Below are 16,777 nucleotides of genomic sequence, written 5' to 3'. Positions count from 1 at the left end.
ATGGAACCATTCCACAGTATCTTGGTGTTATGAGTCATAACACTCTCACTAGCCTGATTTGGATTTTTAATTGGCTTGTTGTATACCACACGACCACTTTTGATACATGTCAACTCATAATGATATATCTGTCCCAAGTTATAATTATTTTTTGTTCAATATTGAAGGGCCAACCGATATTGATTTTTTTCTTTCCTTGTTTTTATATAATCCACAGTCTTCTGAAGATTTAACTTTCAGTTTTAGTAGTGAGTGAGTATGGTTTTTTGCTGCTTTTAGCAATAGTTCAGCTATATCCAGCGGGGAACACCAGAAATGGGCTTAACACATTGTACCAAAAATTACTGAAGTGTGACTTCAGTCTCTCAGTGTGTCACTATACTTGACAAGTTAATATGTCCACTTCAATATGAATATGAAACTGATTACATTCAACACATGATAACAACCGTCTGATATTTGCAATTATAAACAGTGTGTCGCATACCACATGACTATTGTTATAATTGTCTCTACCAACAGGAAATTTCACGAAAAACACATAATGGATACAGGAAATTTCACGAAAAACACATATTGGATACATTATGCACTTGTATCTTGTATTAAGAACAATGAGTGAGTGAGTGAGTGAGTTGGGTTAAACACCGCTTTTAACAGTATTCCAGTTATATCGCGGTGTGTCAGCTTGATGTGGGAGGAAACCTGAAGTGATGCAGGTCTCAGACGTTTACCACTTCGGTGAAACCCACGAGCATGGGTATGGTGCTGACAAACCTAGAAACATAATTGGGGCGAACCGGGATTCGAACCCACAATCATAGGTTTTTGGCGTGCCCAAGGGACAACTCTGCACAGCGAATCGCGGCGCCTTAGACGACTGGGCCGACCGTGCCCCCTCTTAAAAACAATGAAGAAAACAGCGTTACCATGGTGCTGACAAACCTAGAAACATAATCGGGGCAATCCAGGATTCGAACCCACAATCATAGGAATCTGGTGTGCCTAAGGGCCACAACTCCGCACTGTGAATTTCGGCACCTTACTTAGATGACTAGGTTACCCACACCCCCAAGGATTCACTTGGTTACTAGAGAAGCTATTTGTAAGAGTAACTTTGATATTAGTTAGAGTCATTCTCAGTGGATATCACATTTCATCAAGCAAAGTTGATTTTGAAAAAAAACCAAAATGCTGCTGATCATGTTGATCGTACAAGGAGTGCTTTCATTTACTGTATTCACTGTAATTAGCTCCATGCACTTAGAAATGTCTTTAGATACTTTGCGGTAGTGAACAAACAGAATGTTTCACCAATAGTTACAATGCAATTATATACCTCTTCCGTTTTCTGTAAAAAAACAAACCAATACAATATGGACGGTAAATTTGTTAACATTTTTTTAATATAGTTTTTAAATGGACGGTAAATATTTGTTCTTATTGGTTGCACTTACAATGATGACTAACAGACTCGGCCCACGTGCACAAAGCGATCTTAGCACAAAGACTATTGTAAGCCTATGTTAAAGTATGGGAGTTACGATCATCTTAGCGCTAAGATCACTTTGTGCAAGTGGGCCCTGGTCTGGAATTTGGTTAGGGGAGCCAAAATGGAACAAGGTGATTATTACAGCGAATACAGCAAATATCATGTCTATCAGACTATATAAGTGAAACTCAGGTGTGGTATCGATGGCATCCACTGATATCTTAGCCTGCCATTAAGGTAATAATCTCCATTGGGCCATGAACAAAAGCACTGCATGGCTTGTTTCCTCAGTCTCCATTCCACTAATGGAAAGATTCAAGCAGCATGATTTGGGCAATGAATGACAAATGACTCCTATGCCATGTATACTACACTGATCACATAGCTTCACTTAGAAATGGAAAGATAAACTTCAGTGATAATGGTTGACATTAATGAGGGCTCCTGCTGATTTCTATCTGGTCAGGGACAATTAACCATATGCAACAGCTTGACCACCCATCCACATCGTCAAGTATGAAGACTGATTTAAATGTGGTGTGACACATCTTCATCGGAAGGTTGCTCTTTAAAGATGTTTGCCTTTTCACGCTGAAATGTAACTGTCCATGCTTACTTTAGGGAGGTTACAATCACAATCTCAACTTTTTGTATGACATGCAGTATTTGCCGTATTAAGAACCCCTCTCCAATAAGAGACCCCTGACCAACTCCTAAAGCAATCTGTAAGTAATATTAATAAGTATGTCCTACTAAGAAAGTTTACATCACAGTCCATATTGTTTTGTGAATATTAGTGCTGAAGGAGTATGCTATCGCCCAGTAACTATTATGAAAAAGTTTCATTTTCATTAACATTTGATTAACATTTGAACTAAGTTTCTGCACTACTTCCGATCTCTGAAAACAATTTTAGGTTATCAAATGTCTTGTGTGCTTATAATGGCAAGTACAGAATATTTACCAAGTCAAATCTTCAAAATATTTGACTAAAACCAAGAGGATGCCATGGTGTTCTATGTATGTATAAGGTGAGGTGAAATTGGGTTTAACGTCGCGTCCAAGATTATTGCACTTATATAGCGACGTGCATGTACGTGTGTGTGTTTGTGTGGCTGCTTGTACTAGTATGGACTGATGCCGATTTATAGTGCTAGCTCACCGAGATACCATGCCGCAGTTTAACATGAATACCCCACTCAGACACAGTATACTGACTCCGAGCTAACCAGTCCTTGTTTTAGCCCCTTAATGCCGAGCGCCAGACAGGATAACAACAAGTACCGTCTTTTAACGTCTTTTGGTATGACGCGGCCGGGGATCGAACCCCGGACCTTCTGCTCTCCGGGCGGACGCTCTACCACAAGACCACGGAGGTGGTTCCATGTATGTATAAAGCATTTGAAGTGTTCTGCATTGCTAACAACAGTCGTAAAATGAAATGACACGACTGAAACACAATGAAGGGAAACACATAACTCACTCACTCACTCACTCTGGTGCCAGGAATGTGATGTAATTATGATCTGTCTTTATATGTTGCTAACAAAAGGGGTGTGTTTTAATAATGTAGAAAGCTATCCTGAAATCTGACCAGTTTGTCGATGAAGGCGTCGACTGCCTGTCCAGCCTTGACCAGCATCATAACCCGCCGTGGCTTCTTCAGCAACTTCACCATCTCCTCCAGTGACTTGGCGCCGATCACCTTCGTGCCCTTGGCTTCCTTTGCCAAGAAGTCCTCCACTTTGGACACAGTCCGGTTGAAGGCAACCACCTACAACACATCAACACAGCCACTACAATATTACACAAGGTCCACCCTGGACACAGTCCGGTTGAAGGAACCACCTACAACACATCAACACAGCCACTACAATATTACACTAGCTCCACCTACAACACATCATCACAGCCACTACAATATTACACTAGCTCCACCCTGGACACATCAACACAGCCACTACAATACTACACTAGCTCCACCTTGGACACATCAACACAGCCACTACAATATTACACTAGCTCCACCTACAACACATCATCACAGCCACTACAATATTACACTAGCTCCACCTACAACACATCATCACAGCCACTACAATATTACACTAGCTCCACCTACAACACATCAACACAGCCACTACAATATTACACAAGGTCCACCCTGGACACAGTCCGGTTGAAGGAACCACCTACAACACAGCAACACAGCCACTACAATATTACACTAGCTCCACCTACAACACATCATCACAGCCACTACAATATTACACTAGCTCCACCCTGGACACATCAACACAGCCACTACAATACTACACTAGCTCCACCTTGGACACATCAACACAGCCACTACAATATTACACTAGCTCCACCTACAACACATCAACACAGCCACTACAATATTACACTAGCTCCACCTTGGACACATCATCACAGCCACTACAATATTACACTAGCTCCACCTACAACACATCATCACAGCCACTACAATATTACACTAGCTCCACCTACAACACATCAACACAGCCACTACAATATTACACTAGCTCCACCTACAACACATCAACACAGCCACTACAATATTACACTAGCTCCACCTACAACACATCATCACAGCCACTACAATATTACACTAGGTCCACCTACAACACATCATCACAGCCACTACAATATTACACTAGCTCCACCTACAACACATCAACACAGCCACTACAATATTACACTAGCTCCACCTACAACACACCAACACAGCCACTACAATATTACACTAGCTCCACCTACAACACATCAACACAGCCACTACAATATTACACTAGCTCCACCTACAACACAGCAACACAGCCACTACAATATTACACTAGCTCCACCTACAACACAGCAACACAGCCACTACAATATTACACTAGCTCCACCTACAACACATCAACACAGCCACTACAATATTACACTAGCTCCACCTACAACACATCAACACAGCCACTACAATATTACACTAGCTCCACCTACAACACAGCAACACAGCCACTACAATATTACACTAGCTCCACCTACAACACATCAACACAGCCACTACAATATTACACTAGCTCCACCTACAACACATCAACACAGCCACTACAATATTACACTAGCTCCACCTACAACACAGCAACACAGCCACTACAATATTACACTAGCTCCACCTACAACACATCAACACAGCCACTGCAGTATAACACTAGGTCCACCTACAACACATCAACACAGCCACTACAATATTACACTAGCTCCACCTACAACACAGCAACACAGCCACTACAATATAACACTAGCTCCACCTACAACACATCAACACAGCCACTACAATATTACACTAGCTCCACCTACAACACAGCAACACAGCCACTACAATATTACACTAGCTCCACCTACAACACAGCAACACAGCCACTACAATATTACACTAGCTCCACCTACAACACATCATCACAGCCACTACAATATTACACTAGCTCCACCTACAACACAGCAACACAGCCACTACAATATTACACTAGCTCCACCTACAACACATCAACACAGCCACTACAATATTACACTAGCTCCACCTACAACACATCAACACAGCCACTACAATATTACACTAGCTCCACCTACAACACAGCAACACAGCCACTACAATATTACACTAGCTCCACCTACAACACATCATCACAGCCACTACAATATTACACTAGCTCCACCTACAACACAGCAACACAGCCACTACAATATTACACTAGCTCCACCTACAACACATCAACACAGCCACTGCAGTATAACACTAGGTCCACCTACAACACAGCAACACAGCCACTACAATATTACACTAGCTCCACCTACAACACATCATCACAGCCACTACAATATTACACTAGCTCCACCTACAACACATCAACACAACCACTACAATATTACACTAGCTCCACCTACAACACATCATCACAGCCACTACAATATTACACTAGCTCCACCCTGGACACATCAACACAGCCACTACAATATTACACTAGCTCCACCTTGGACACATCAACACAGCCACTACAATATTACACTAGCTCCACCTACAACACATCTTCACAGCCACTACAATATTACACTAGCTCCACCTTGGACACATCAACACATAGCTACACAAGGTCCACTTCATTTGAAGAGGGATCACATCACAGTGTTTCAAGGCCATTTCTCACACGTGCATCTCGTAAACATAAAATGCCAATAAGTTGTCATCCTCACTGATTAAAATGTTCTCAATTTCTTGAAAATATACCAGCCAGGGGTTTTTACTGTTTGATGTTGATGTACAGAGACAGTTGTGAAAAGTCAGCACCACTCGTCTGCATGATGACAACATTTTTGTCAGAAGTTTGCTTCTGCAGACAGGGCTTGTCAGCCATGAGGTCGTAGCGCCACTCTTAGAATTTGGACCGTGGACCTTATTCATATATTGTAACCTGCGTGTCACAATAAACGACCACTCCTTTTGTTAGAATATTGAGAAGGAAGATTGTCTGGGCAAATAACTTCCAAATCATATATTCAATGAAACTCTGTTAAACAAGAAATGTCAAAACTTTTGTACGAACAGGGTTTCATTGTTGTCAGTTTGCTGCCGCTACGGGATAATAGAGTGACTGAGTGTTCCTCAAATCTTGAACAGTATAAGTGCATGGCGGCAGTTCGTATCTTAACCTTTTCCAGATTCCATAGGTAAAATAGAGGTCCCCAGCTTAAAACCTGGAACCCTCAAAATGTATTACTGGGAGTCCCCAGGACTTAACACTAACTGACCCTAGCAGGTACATTGGGAAAAGAAATAATTATTTTTTTCAAGATTCAGATATGTATAAAGTATTTATTTTCTTAAATTCACATACATTTTAACATTGAATTTTAATATTATAACAACTATAACTGATAACAGCATGTACTGGGAATGGCTTAATTCCAATTTAGGAATTTTGACTGACATTTGATGCTGACTTGGGGCTGTCTATTGGCCTCTGAGCACATATAGATAAATATGTTATCTGTGTTGAGGAATCATTAGAATCAACGACCCATGAAGATCCGCGGTAGAATGGGTCTTCAGCAACCCATGCTTGCCGTAAAAAGCAACTATACTTGTCTTAAGAGAAGACTAACAGGATCAGGTGGTCAGGCTTGTTGACTTGGTTGATGCATGTCATCGTATCCAAATTGCAGAGATTGATGCTCATGAAGTTAATCACTGGATTGTCTGCTCCAGACTCGATTATTTACAGACTGCAGTCACATTGCTGGAACATTGCTGACCAACATCAGAACCAACGACTCCACAATCAATAGGCCTGGGATAAGGGACTCAACACAAACATGATATGCACCATATCTGTCCCACAACACGATGCATTTCATAATACACAACAATACCATAGCCGAAACTCTAAACCCAATCAATTGAATATGGTTGTATATATATCTTCTGTCTACACATGACTTTATCCAAGAAATTACTGCTCACTCCTAAAGAAATACTTGTAATTACAGGGCTCAAAATTACAAGTGCACACATAAAATAGGAAATGGTACATAAAACTTTTATGTACAGTGCCTCGTGGACATGGTCATTTTCATTAAAAGTACTTACGTTAATGTTTACTTTACGTCTTGACAAAATCAAAGTGAGAAATGAAAGAGTTTTGCAAATTAGTCGCATGTTCCACTATCGCTAAACAACTTCCTGTGATAAAATCAATCTGCATAATCAGTGATTTCCATCAACTGGATCTTACATTTGAATAAATTTGCTCCTTTCTGTATTTTGACAGAATATCCCGAATATAATGTTTGCTTTGTGTTTGAATGTAATGTCGTCTTTCTGTATTTTGACGGAATATCCCGAATATAATGTTTGCTTTGTGTTTGAATGTAATGTCGTCTTTCTGTTTTTTGACAGAATATCCCGAATATAATGTTTGCTTTGTGTTTGAATGTAATGTCATCTTTCTGTATTTTGACAGACTATCCCGAATATAATGTTTGCTTTGGGTTTGAATGTAATGTCGTCTTTCTGTATTTTGACAGAATATCCCGAATATAATCTTTGCTTTGTGTTTGAATGTAATGTCGTCTTTCTGTATTTTGACAGAATATCCCGAATATAATGTTTGCTTTGTGTTTGAATGTAATGTCGTCTTTCTGTATTTTGATGTAATATCAAGAAGGTCTTGCATCTCAAATGGAAATGGTTATGTCTTGCTGACTGATGTGAAAAACCTAGAAGACCTATATAAGTAAGCATATTACACATGTGAAGACCTCTCTATACTATACTATACTATACTATACCACATAACATTAATGTCATTAAACATTGGATCTCATGGATAAGCTGCCTTTTGCTGTAATTATTGGGTAATATAGACACGACACACCTAAATGCAAAATGTGAACTTTAAATACAGGTCCCTTGCCCAGGGGAACACCTGATTTTTTTTCCAATTTCAAGCCCTGAAATATAAAAATACAGTTGCATATTGACATGATAATCCTTGAAAACAATACACATGCTCACATTAACCAAACAAAGATACATTTTTTGCAATATCAATCTATCATTTTTTTAATCAGTCACTTCTCCCTCAATTCATCGTCCAGTGCTTATGAAAACAAGTAACCATGGTGACAAAGAGACCAGGAAGTGATATTGGACAAGGGTGTACTATGTACACTTCCTCTGCATATTGTGTAGGTGTGTAGATATAGCCTGATACATAATCTCAACAGCCTTGTCAACAACGTTAATTTACTTCCCCCATGCTGCCTGCACACATCACCGACCCCCAGCGAAGATCCGGGGTAGAACATGTAGAATAGGTCTTCAGCAACCCATGCTTGCTGTAAAAGGTGACTATGCTTGTGTCGTAAGAGGCGACTAACGGGATCGGGTGGTCAAGCTCGCTGAATTGGTTGATGTGACCTATAACATGTAACTTGAAAACTGCTAAATGGATTCTTATCCAATTTTGGGGACAGTTTTTATACCAATAGGAGAGCTGCAGGCAAAGTTTTATTTCAACAAATGGATTTGCTGAGAAAATATTGCTATTTTCATGTTTTGAACTTAGAAATATGTCAAAGTATTAGCCAGCCCTGCTCACTTTTTGTCTTATTAAGTTATGTTGATAAGAATCCATTTAGCAGTTTTCAAGTTACATGTTATAGGTCACACAAATGTTGAAGTTCACAAGATAAAAAAAAATATTATCAAAAAAATACATATATCAAAATCAATTTTTGCACTGCACCCATTATATTAGCTGATTAGTATGAAATTTGTTCCAAAAATTTGAAAAAGAATCCATGCAGTAGTTTTCAAGTAGTAGGTCTAAAAAATGACTAATTAAATAAATTCTGAGTAAAAAAACTGAAAAAAAAACCCTTTATATTTTCAGAAAATCAAAATATAGAAATAAAAAGAAGAAGAATCTATTTAGTAGTTTTCAAGCTGTAGGTCGCACACAAAAATGTCCTTGGATGGACGGATGGACTGACAGACGGAATTCCTTGGTATAGCTAGCTATATATCCCCGCCCTTTTAGGTCGTGGTATTAGAACACGAATTAAATCAATTGCATATTTTTAGTATTTAATGTTTAATATCATCCAATATATGTCCATACGAGACATAACAAGTTAAATGTACCACATGTGTTGATATATGTCCGACAACTCAAATTTGACAATATTTCATTCGATCATGAATTGCAGTTTATAAAATCCTGGTAATCTTAAATACATGTACTGGTAATACAATGTTTGATCAACAACATGCTTTATTGTTTAATAATCTTCTTTTGACTTAAGTTTTGTTTAACATTTATTTTGAAAATGAGTTTTGTATCATATCCATTAGGAACAGACTCTGACAATGTTGTTTCATATTTATATCTTTTACCTCCTGTAACCATGACAACCATAGCCATAAACAAACTTTCAATGCAATAGTGACCAAAATCAAGTTCTAATTCATTGATTCTGTCTGCTTGGACGTCCAGCCAGGATCATTGACCCTTCAACAAAACAAACGACTAAATTTCTGACCAACATAAGGTTCCTGGCCATATATTTCTGACCCTGGGCCCATTATTTTCACAGGTTAATGACTCATAAATATTGCAACTGATTTGTACTCAACTCCCTGTGACACTGATGAAGCAGAAGGACTGGGTCATACTTAAATTCACATGTCAGCCATGATGGGGATATCAACTTGTCATTGACCTCCATCATTTCAATATGCTTTTGTTTGTTTGTTGTTTAATGCAGCACTCGGCAATATTCCAGCTATATGATGGCGGTCTGTAAATAATCGAGTCTGGACCAGACGACCCATTTATTGACATCATGAGCATCGATCCATGCATTTGGGAAACGATGACATGCGTCAACCAAGTCAGCGAGCTTGACGACCCGATCCCGTTAGTCGCATGGATTGCTGAAGAACTATTCTAACCCGGATCTTCACGAGTGATTTCAACATGTTGAGGCCAATTCTGGTGTTCTGTATAACAGAAGAACTATTCTAACCCGGATCTTCACGAGTGATTTCAACATGTTGAGGCCAATTCTGGTGTTCTGTATAACAGAAGAACTATTCTAACCCGGATCTTCACGAGTGATTTCAACATGTTGAGGCCAATTCTGGTGTTCTGTATAACAGAAGAACTATTCTAACCCGGATCTTCACGAGTGATTTCAACATGTTGAGGCCAATTCTGGTGTTCTGTATAACAGAAGAACTATTCTAACCCGGATCTTCACGAGTGATTTCAACATGTTGAGGCCAATTCTGGTGTTCTGTATAACAGAAGAACTATTCTAACCCGGATCTTCACGAGTGATTTCAACATGTTGAGGCCAATTCTGGTGTTCTGAATGACAACAGTGTTGTGAATGTTGCAGGGTAGACACCATGGGTCACATCCAACAACAATCTGCAGCTTATTTTGGACAAGTGTTCATGAAAATAAACGATTTTCGTTGAAAAAACCTTATCCCTTTAAACTTTCAGTAGTCTCGTACTTATGGGCTCGTGTATGTGTCTATCACTGTGTACGTGCCCATTTTACCAGCAGTAACAATACTTCCCCACATGACCAGACTTAGAATGTGACTCACTGATGAGATACGAGAATTAATAAATCAATGTTTGATGATACAGTGAGTAATATTCAAGATTTTTATGTCTGATTATAAACAATCACTTCTGGTCCTGTCAAACTGGAATGACCGGCAACATACCCACCTGACAGTAATACTACTACCCTACATGACACGACTTAGAATGTAACTCAACGATGGGAAACTAGAGTGAAAGGGTGAATAAATATTGTGTGACGCCAGAACTTGAGATTAACTGAACTGAAATACGCAGAAAATTCAAATCCTAATGTATCAATTATGCAACAAAAACTTTAAAGATGCTATTGAAATAAAACTAATGTGTATATTAGAACTTTTTGATAAAATAAATTTGTATCAGCCGATCACAAATTTAATTAACCAACAGTTACATTCTTCTTATGTGACAAACTAACTAAATACCGATAGATTCCAATTGAAAAGCACATCGAGCCTAGTCAATTTATCATAACAGTCGCTGATTGGTGTTTTAATAAATAGCTCCTTTCTTACAATCCTAAGTTTTGCAAACAAATAAGGCTTCCCGGAGAGGGAGCTGAAAGCAGACACAGATGAGTAAACTTCTATTTATTTAGTTTTAAATGACTTACAGGGATTGTTACAAAACAGGTTAAAATACCAAAAGGTCAAGAAACAGGTTGGTAAAATACATTTGAATACCCTCTAAAAATTGTGGATATCCAATCAAAATCAAACTGCAGGGTAAAATACCAACAGGTTGTTAAACATGGTGGCAGCAGCATCCATTACCCAGCCCGTCAGGTGACAATGACACACAATCAACCAGGTCACACCTTGAAACCATCTGACTGTCATTTAAATTGCTTCTATCACAGGCTGCTCGGGACCCAGTCTACCTCAAGACTCCCCCTATGAAAAAACAATTCACCAAAGTCCAATGTGGAGATCAGCATGGGGCATCGGGTACTTGTGCTGCCCCAAAACAACAGTAGAACTGCATGGTGGACTGGGGACGAAACCAGGGGAGACAACCATGGGGCACTGGGCACAAAACCAGGGGAGACAATTATGAGGAAGACAAGCAAGGGCACCGAAAGCCAACTCTACTCTGGAATCCCCGTGGGGTTGACCACACAGACATACTTACTGTGAATCCATGGTCATTCATGTTGAGGACGAGATTCTGACCCATCACGGCCAACCCAATCAGGGCCAAGTCTCCTCTGAAACACAAATATTCATCATTACTGAAACACAAATACTCGTCATTACTGAAACACATTGTTACACTACCATATTTGACTTAATAAGCGCCCAGGGCGCTCTCAAAATTAGAAATAAGGGACGCTTATAAGAATATAATTTTGGTGAGAAAAAAAAAAGTGGAAAGATTGTAAATTTCGTAGTTTATGCTGACAGCCTGAAATGATACAAAAGAAAAGTCTGCGCGTATCACACACGACATATGTTTTCCAGAATTTAATTGCCCAGAATTAAGGGTGCATGTAACACACGAGTGTGTATTATACAAGAATAAATAAATGCACATTGATCAGGAGTGCTAATTGGGATCGTTCACTAGCCAATATATGAGCAAATATCGCCGTGTGCGCTTATTAAAGCGGGGTGCTTATTACATAGAATAAGGTACATCAATGATCGAGATTATTGTATATTTGCCTGTTCCTCATGGTTGATATTTTTTAGATGACAATGTTGTAACTGAAGAACAAACAACATGACACAAACAAAAATGGAGACTATTTTTTATAGTAAATATCATATATTACCAATTAAGATTGTATTATGCAAGTCTTTGATGAGTCTTTGAAGTTGAAGGGACCAACGTAAATACTTCGAGTTATCCGAAGTTTGACACAATCGAAAATGAAGAATAATGAAGGAATACCCATTCTTTAAACTTCGAAACAACCATAAGTTTGACACATCAAAGTTTGACACAATGGTTGTCACAAATCAAAAGTAGAACTAAGGATATACAGCACACATTATTACAAACGAAAAAGAAAAATACTTTAGGTTGATTACATTTATTACAGTCAACAATATTCACATCCGGTTAAGTCAACATAGTTCACAACATCAGGTTAAGTCAGCATAGTTCACAACATCAGGTTAAGTCAGCATAGTTCACAAAAATCAGGTTAAGTCAGCATAGTTCACAACATCAGGTTAAGTCAGCATAGTTCACAACATCAGGTTAAGTCAGCATAGTTTACAACATCAGGTTAAGTCAGCATAGTTCACAAAATCAGGTGTCCCATTCAAAGGTCGGTGATGGATGTACCAATTTAGGGATCGCAAGTAGGAGCAATCACACTAAGGCCTGAAAACATGAAAAATGCCTAACTACTAGGTGACAACTATCATGTATTTTCATTACCAGAAGTTAAGAACATTGAAAATAACATATATAACAAGCTATATTTCCATGATGGGCAATCCTTTTGGCAAAGCAAACTTTATTTATAATTAAACACGAAGTAACTATTCCACACATTTATCCTTGAAATAACACAATATTATATTCACAAAAGCCTTTCTGGCCAGGTCTTACGACAGTGAAAGATCAACTGTGTCTTAACACTGCTAAGACATGGCTTTATATAATCAAGTCAGAGACAAAACGCATGCTTTTCACATGTCAAACGCATGTCAAAATGGTGTGTTTGGGCATCCTGTTCCAGTATTAAGGATGACATCTACCCCTACCAAAATACATCCCCAAAAGTAATGATAAAAGAGCACACGATGTGACAATGGTGTTTGACTTTTCATGGACTGAAGTAAACTTCAGAAATAACATTGGAATACAATGCTCAAATGAACTGCCCATCTATTGTATAGAGCAATCATAGGTTTCTGCTGTGCCCAAGGGACGTAAGTCTGCACAGCGAATCGCAGTGCCTTAGACGACTGGGCCACCCATATCCTTGAATAACCAAAGGGAGTTTGCGTGCATTCTCAGGAGCAAGGCGCATTTACTAACTGCTGCGCCATATTCAAATCTCACCATGTTTACCAAAAAGGGATATAGGAAAAGCACTCAACATCAACACTTTTGCAAAAAAATGCAAATTGTAACATCTAAAATCTTAAAATACTTAAACCACATGTGGATAAAAGTTCATATGTATGAAAACATAACATCTATCTGTTAGTGTGCTTATTTAGCTTGTATCGAGCTTACGAATTATGTTCGCATGTCGTTATTTCGCCCAGTTTCTAATATTCAGTGACATTCCATGGATGACATCATACAGTGCTTCGATGTCACCAAATTAATTTTCAATGCAGAACATTGCTGTGCTGCTCCCATTCATCTACATGTATTCATAGATCGGACTAGCCAGTAATGTAAAATAACAAGATTATAGGCTGAACCAACTGGTCCCTTTAGATTTTCACTAGTCTTGGACAGTGGACCAGCGGCTGTGTCTATCACTGAAAGTGAAGCTCTAATGAATACAGTCACATTTCAACTAGAAGCATGTCCGCAAAATTATTTCATAAAATACAAAACTAGGTTTCAAATTACAGAACAATTCCAATATGTCTGCCGACTTCACAAGCTGTCACAGAAATGATGGACACAGTGAGTGTCAATACCCATGTAACTGAGATTGCTTCATTTGTACACACATCATGGCAGTTTCCACAGGAAGGTATTGATCAAGCCATCAGACAAGGCTGGAGCTAATTGACATGATTAAATTAGGGCTTTCAATTTGTTGCAGATCCTTTCACAGCACCAATAAAGTCTCCATTTTAGTACTCCTGACCATGGGCTGTCCTTTTTCCCCAAGTTAGACACTTGAGTGTTATGGTTACTCTACTTTACGTTGGGGCTCAAGTGACCAGTTACAAATACCTCATGGAAACAAACACCCTACCATGGCCCAAAGAAGAAAACCAGAGTAAAAGAGTCTTAGATGCTTACATTTTATCATAAATTCAATAGTTGTGAGGATATTGTCATAGCGACTGATTTACGACATCCATTGTCTGAAGGACATTTGATTGCAAAGGCTCATTACCCTGGAGCCATGACATCTATATGCCTTGAAACACTTAATTGCTGTTATTTATTAGATGCTAATCCTATTTGTTAATCCCCATTTTTGTGTACATCGACCGTCTGCCATCCTGAACAGGATGTGCAAATAGATTTATTACTTACTAAATGTCAGGTGACCTTGGCTATATAAGCCTTGGTCCAGAGAGATTGAGAGAGGAGAGAAGGGGTTTGACTCTCTTACCAAGCAGACCTCTCTCCCACAGCCCAGAGTGTTGTACCGACTCTCTGTGGCACCCTCAGTTATTTTCTAAGATATTGTAAATTGTTAATTGTTCTTGTAAATAAAATTGTGATTAGTCTCCTGTGACTCCGGCTCTTTGCTGACTAATTCCCAAAGAAAACCAGCACGCCATTTGGAAGGTATTGTTCACCGAGAACAGTTCCATGATAATTTGCTTAAAATGATAATTTTATATTTTTGTTTGTGCAGTGATCAACATAGCCTTTCGCCTATTTTTAACATTGATGTCTACACAACAGATGTATATATTTGTCACCTATGTAAGGTTTTTCTCCTTTATTTCCAGTTGTCATTTATCATTCAGAATCGTCCTTGAACTCAATGAAGCTTTTGTATCATGCGTACAAAGGAGCTAATTTCCGAAACACAATTACAAGTTGATTTACTTTCTGAGTCAAGCCTATATATTTAGAACAGTTATATACAAAAACATAATTTCATTTTTTTTTCAAAATCTTAAAATGTTCACTAAATTGGGGAAAAACCCAATAGAGTGATGAATGGATGAGTGAAATAATATTGGTTACCCAATGAAAAATGTTATAACCCAATTAAAATAGAAACCCTAGAGTAAAAACTCAATTGCTCAAAAAGTTATCCGGAGCTCTGAACCATTTATGTTTTTTTCATGAGAGTTTATACTTCTTTGACAACAAAATGCGACAAAATATTCAAATACAGTCCGAATTGAATTCCTACACAGAGTGATGGGAATTGAAAAGCCGCTAAAACAAGAGGTCACCCTGACCACAGACGCAATCGCTTTATCAATATTGAAGTCATAATGACTTGCATGTTGTTTGTGCACATTGTGGGGAGTGGAGAAACCTGCTTTACTACCCATGTTAGGAGTGCTTCTCAACATCTATTTGTTTTAAGGCACTTCATCCATCTACAGTGTCTTTAGTCAGTGAATGGCCATATCTAGTCTTGGTCTAAATTGAGGTGAGGTGTCATGGGGTTTAACATTGCGTCCAAGATCATCGCACTTAGATAGCGACGTGCATTAATGTGTGTGTGTGGCTGCTTGTACTTGTCCGGACTAATGCTGATTTATAGTGCTCGTTCACTGAGATAACATGCCGTATTTTAACATGAATACCCCACCCAGACACAGTATACTGACTCCGAGCTAACCAGTCTTTATTTTAGCCCCTTAATGCTGAGAGCCAGACAGGGTAACAACAAGTACCGTTTTTTAACGTCTTTTGGTATGACGCGGCCGGGGATCGAACCCCGGACCTTCCGCCCTCCGGGCGGACGCTCTACCACTAGACCACAGAGGCGGTCTCTTGGTCTAAATATCAAATTACTGATGTCTAAACATGTAATGTGAAACAGCGACATGTTTTATGTGTAAATAGGGTAGGTTGCAGGTTCAAATTCTGAAATGATTCTTTCATAATTACTATAGTTATGGCATACATAATTAATAATTCACTGTCAAGAAACATTTATTAAGGTTACCAAAGTTAAGACAGACAATGAAAACAGAAAATTTTAAACATCCTTGTTCATATTTAGCATTAAGTTGATTATTTGCAGGTCTACATAGGTAATTTTCATCTATACACATAAAGAATAATTAATCTCATCGTTAATCGATATCTCGTAATACCTCTGAGTCGATATCTGAATACTTAAATTCCTATTCAATACAGCCCTACTTTGCACATATTGTTTGTTTGTTTGTTTGTTGTTCAACGCCGCACTCGGCAATATTCCAGCGGCATGAAGGCGGTCTGTAAATATTCGAGTCTGGACCAGACAATCCAGT

The 16,777-nt window shown here is 38.7% G+C and overlaps 1 protein-coding gene and 1 long non-coding RNA gene across 2 annotated transcripts in view; both read right to left on the bottom strand.

Annotated features, from left to right (window-relative positions):
• LOC124139126 (6-phosphogluconate dehydrogenase, decarboxylating-like) overlaps window positions 1-16,777 on the bottom strand; it is a 34,397-nt gene that overhangs the window by 11,556 nt on the left and 6,064 nt on the right. Inside the window, exons 2-3 of the mRNA XM_046506151.2 lie at window positions 11,808-11,883; window positions 3,087-3,266 (exon numbers count right to left, since the gene is read on the bottom strand). Of these exons, the coding sequence (XP_046362107.1) occupies window positions 3,087-3,266; window positions 11,808-11,883 (256 nt within the window). The remainder of the gene's footprint in view (window positions 1-3,086; window positions 3,267-11,807; window positions 11,884-16,777) is intronic.
• On the bottom strand, window positions 3,280-5,635 carry LOC125378589. The gene is made up of 3 exons (XR_007220334.1): window positions 5,620-5,635; window positions 3,685-5,574; window positions 3,280-3,610 (listed from the first exon to the last, which is right to left on the bottom strand). It is a non-coding gene; the product is annotated as an uncharacterized LOC125378589 (long non-coding RNA).

Source organism: Haliotis rufescens, unplaced genomic scaffold (assembly GCF_023055435.1).
Source record: "Haliotis rufescens isolate VD_foot unplaced genomic scaffold, xgHalRufe1.0.p SCAF_13, whole genome shotgun sequence".
Classification (NCBI taxonomy): Eukaryota; Metazoa; Mollusca; class Gastropoda; order Lepetellida; family Haliotidae; genus Haliotis; species Haliotis rufescens.
The sequence above is the reverse complement of the archived record's forward strand: the minus strand, read 5'-3'. Positions and strand labels throughout refer to the sequence as shown.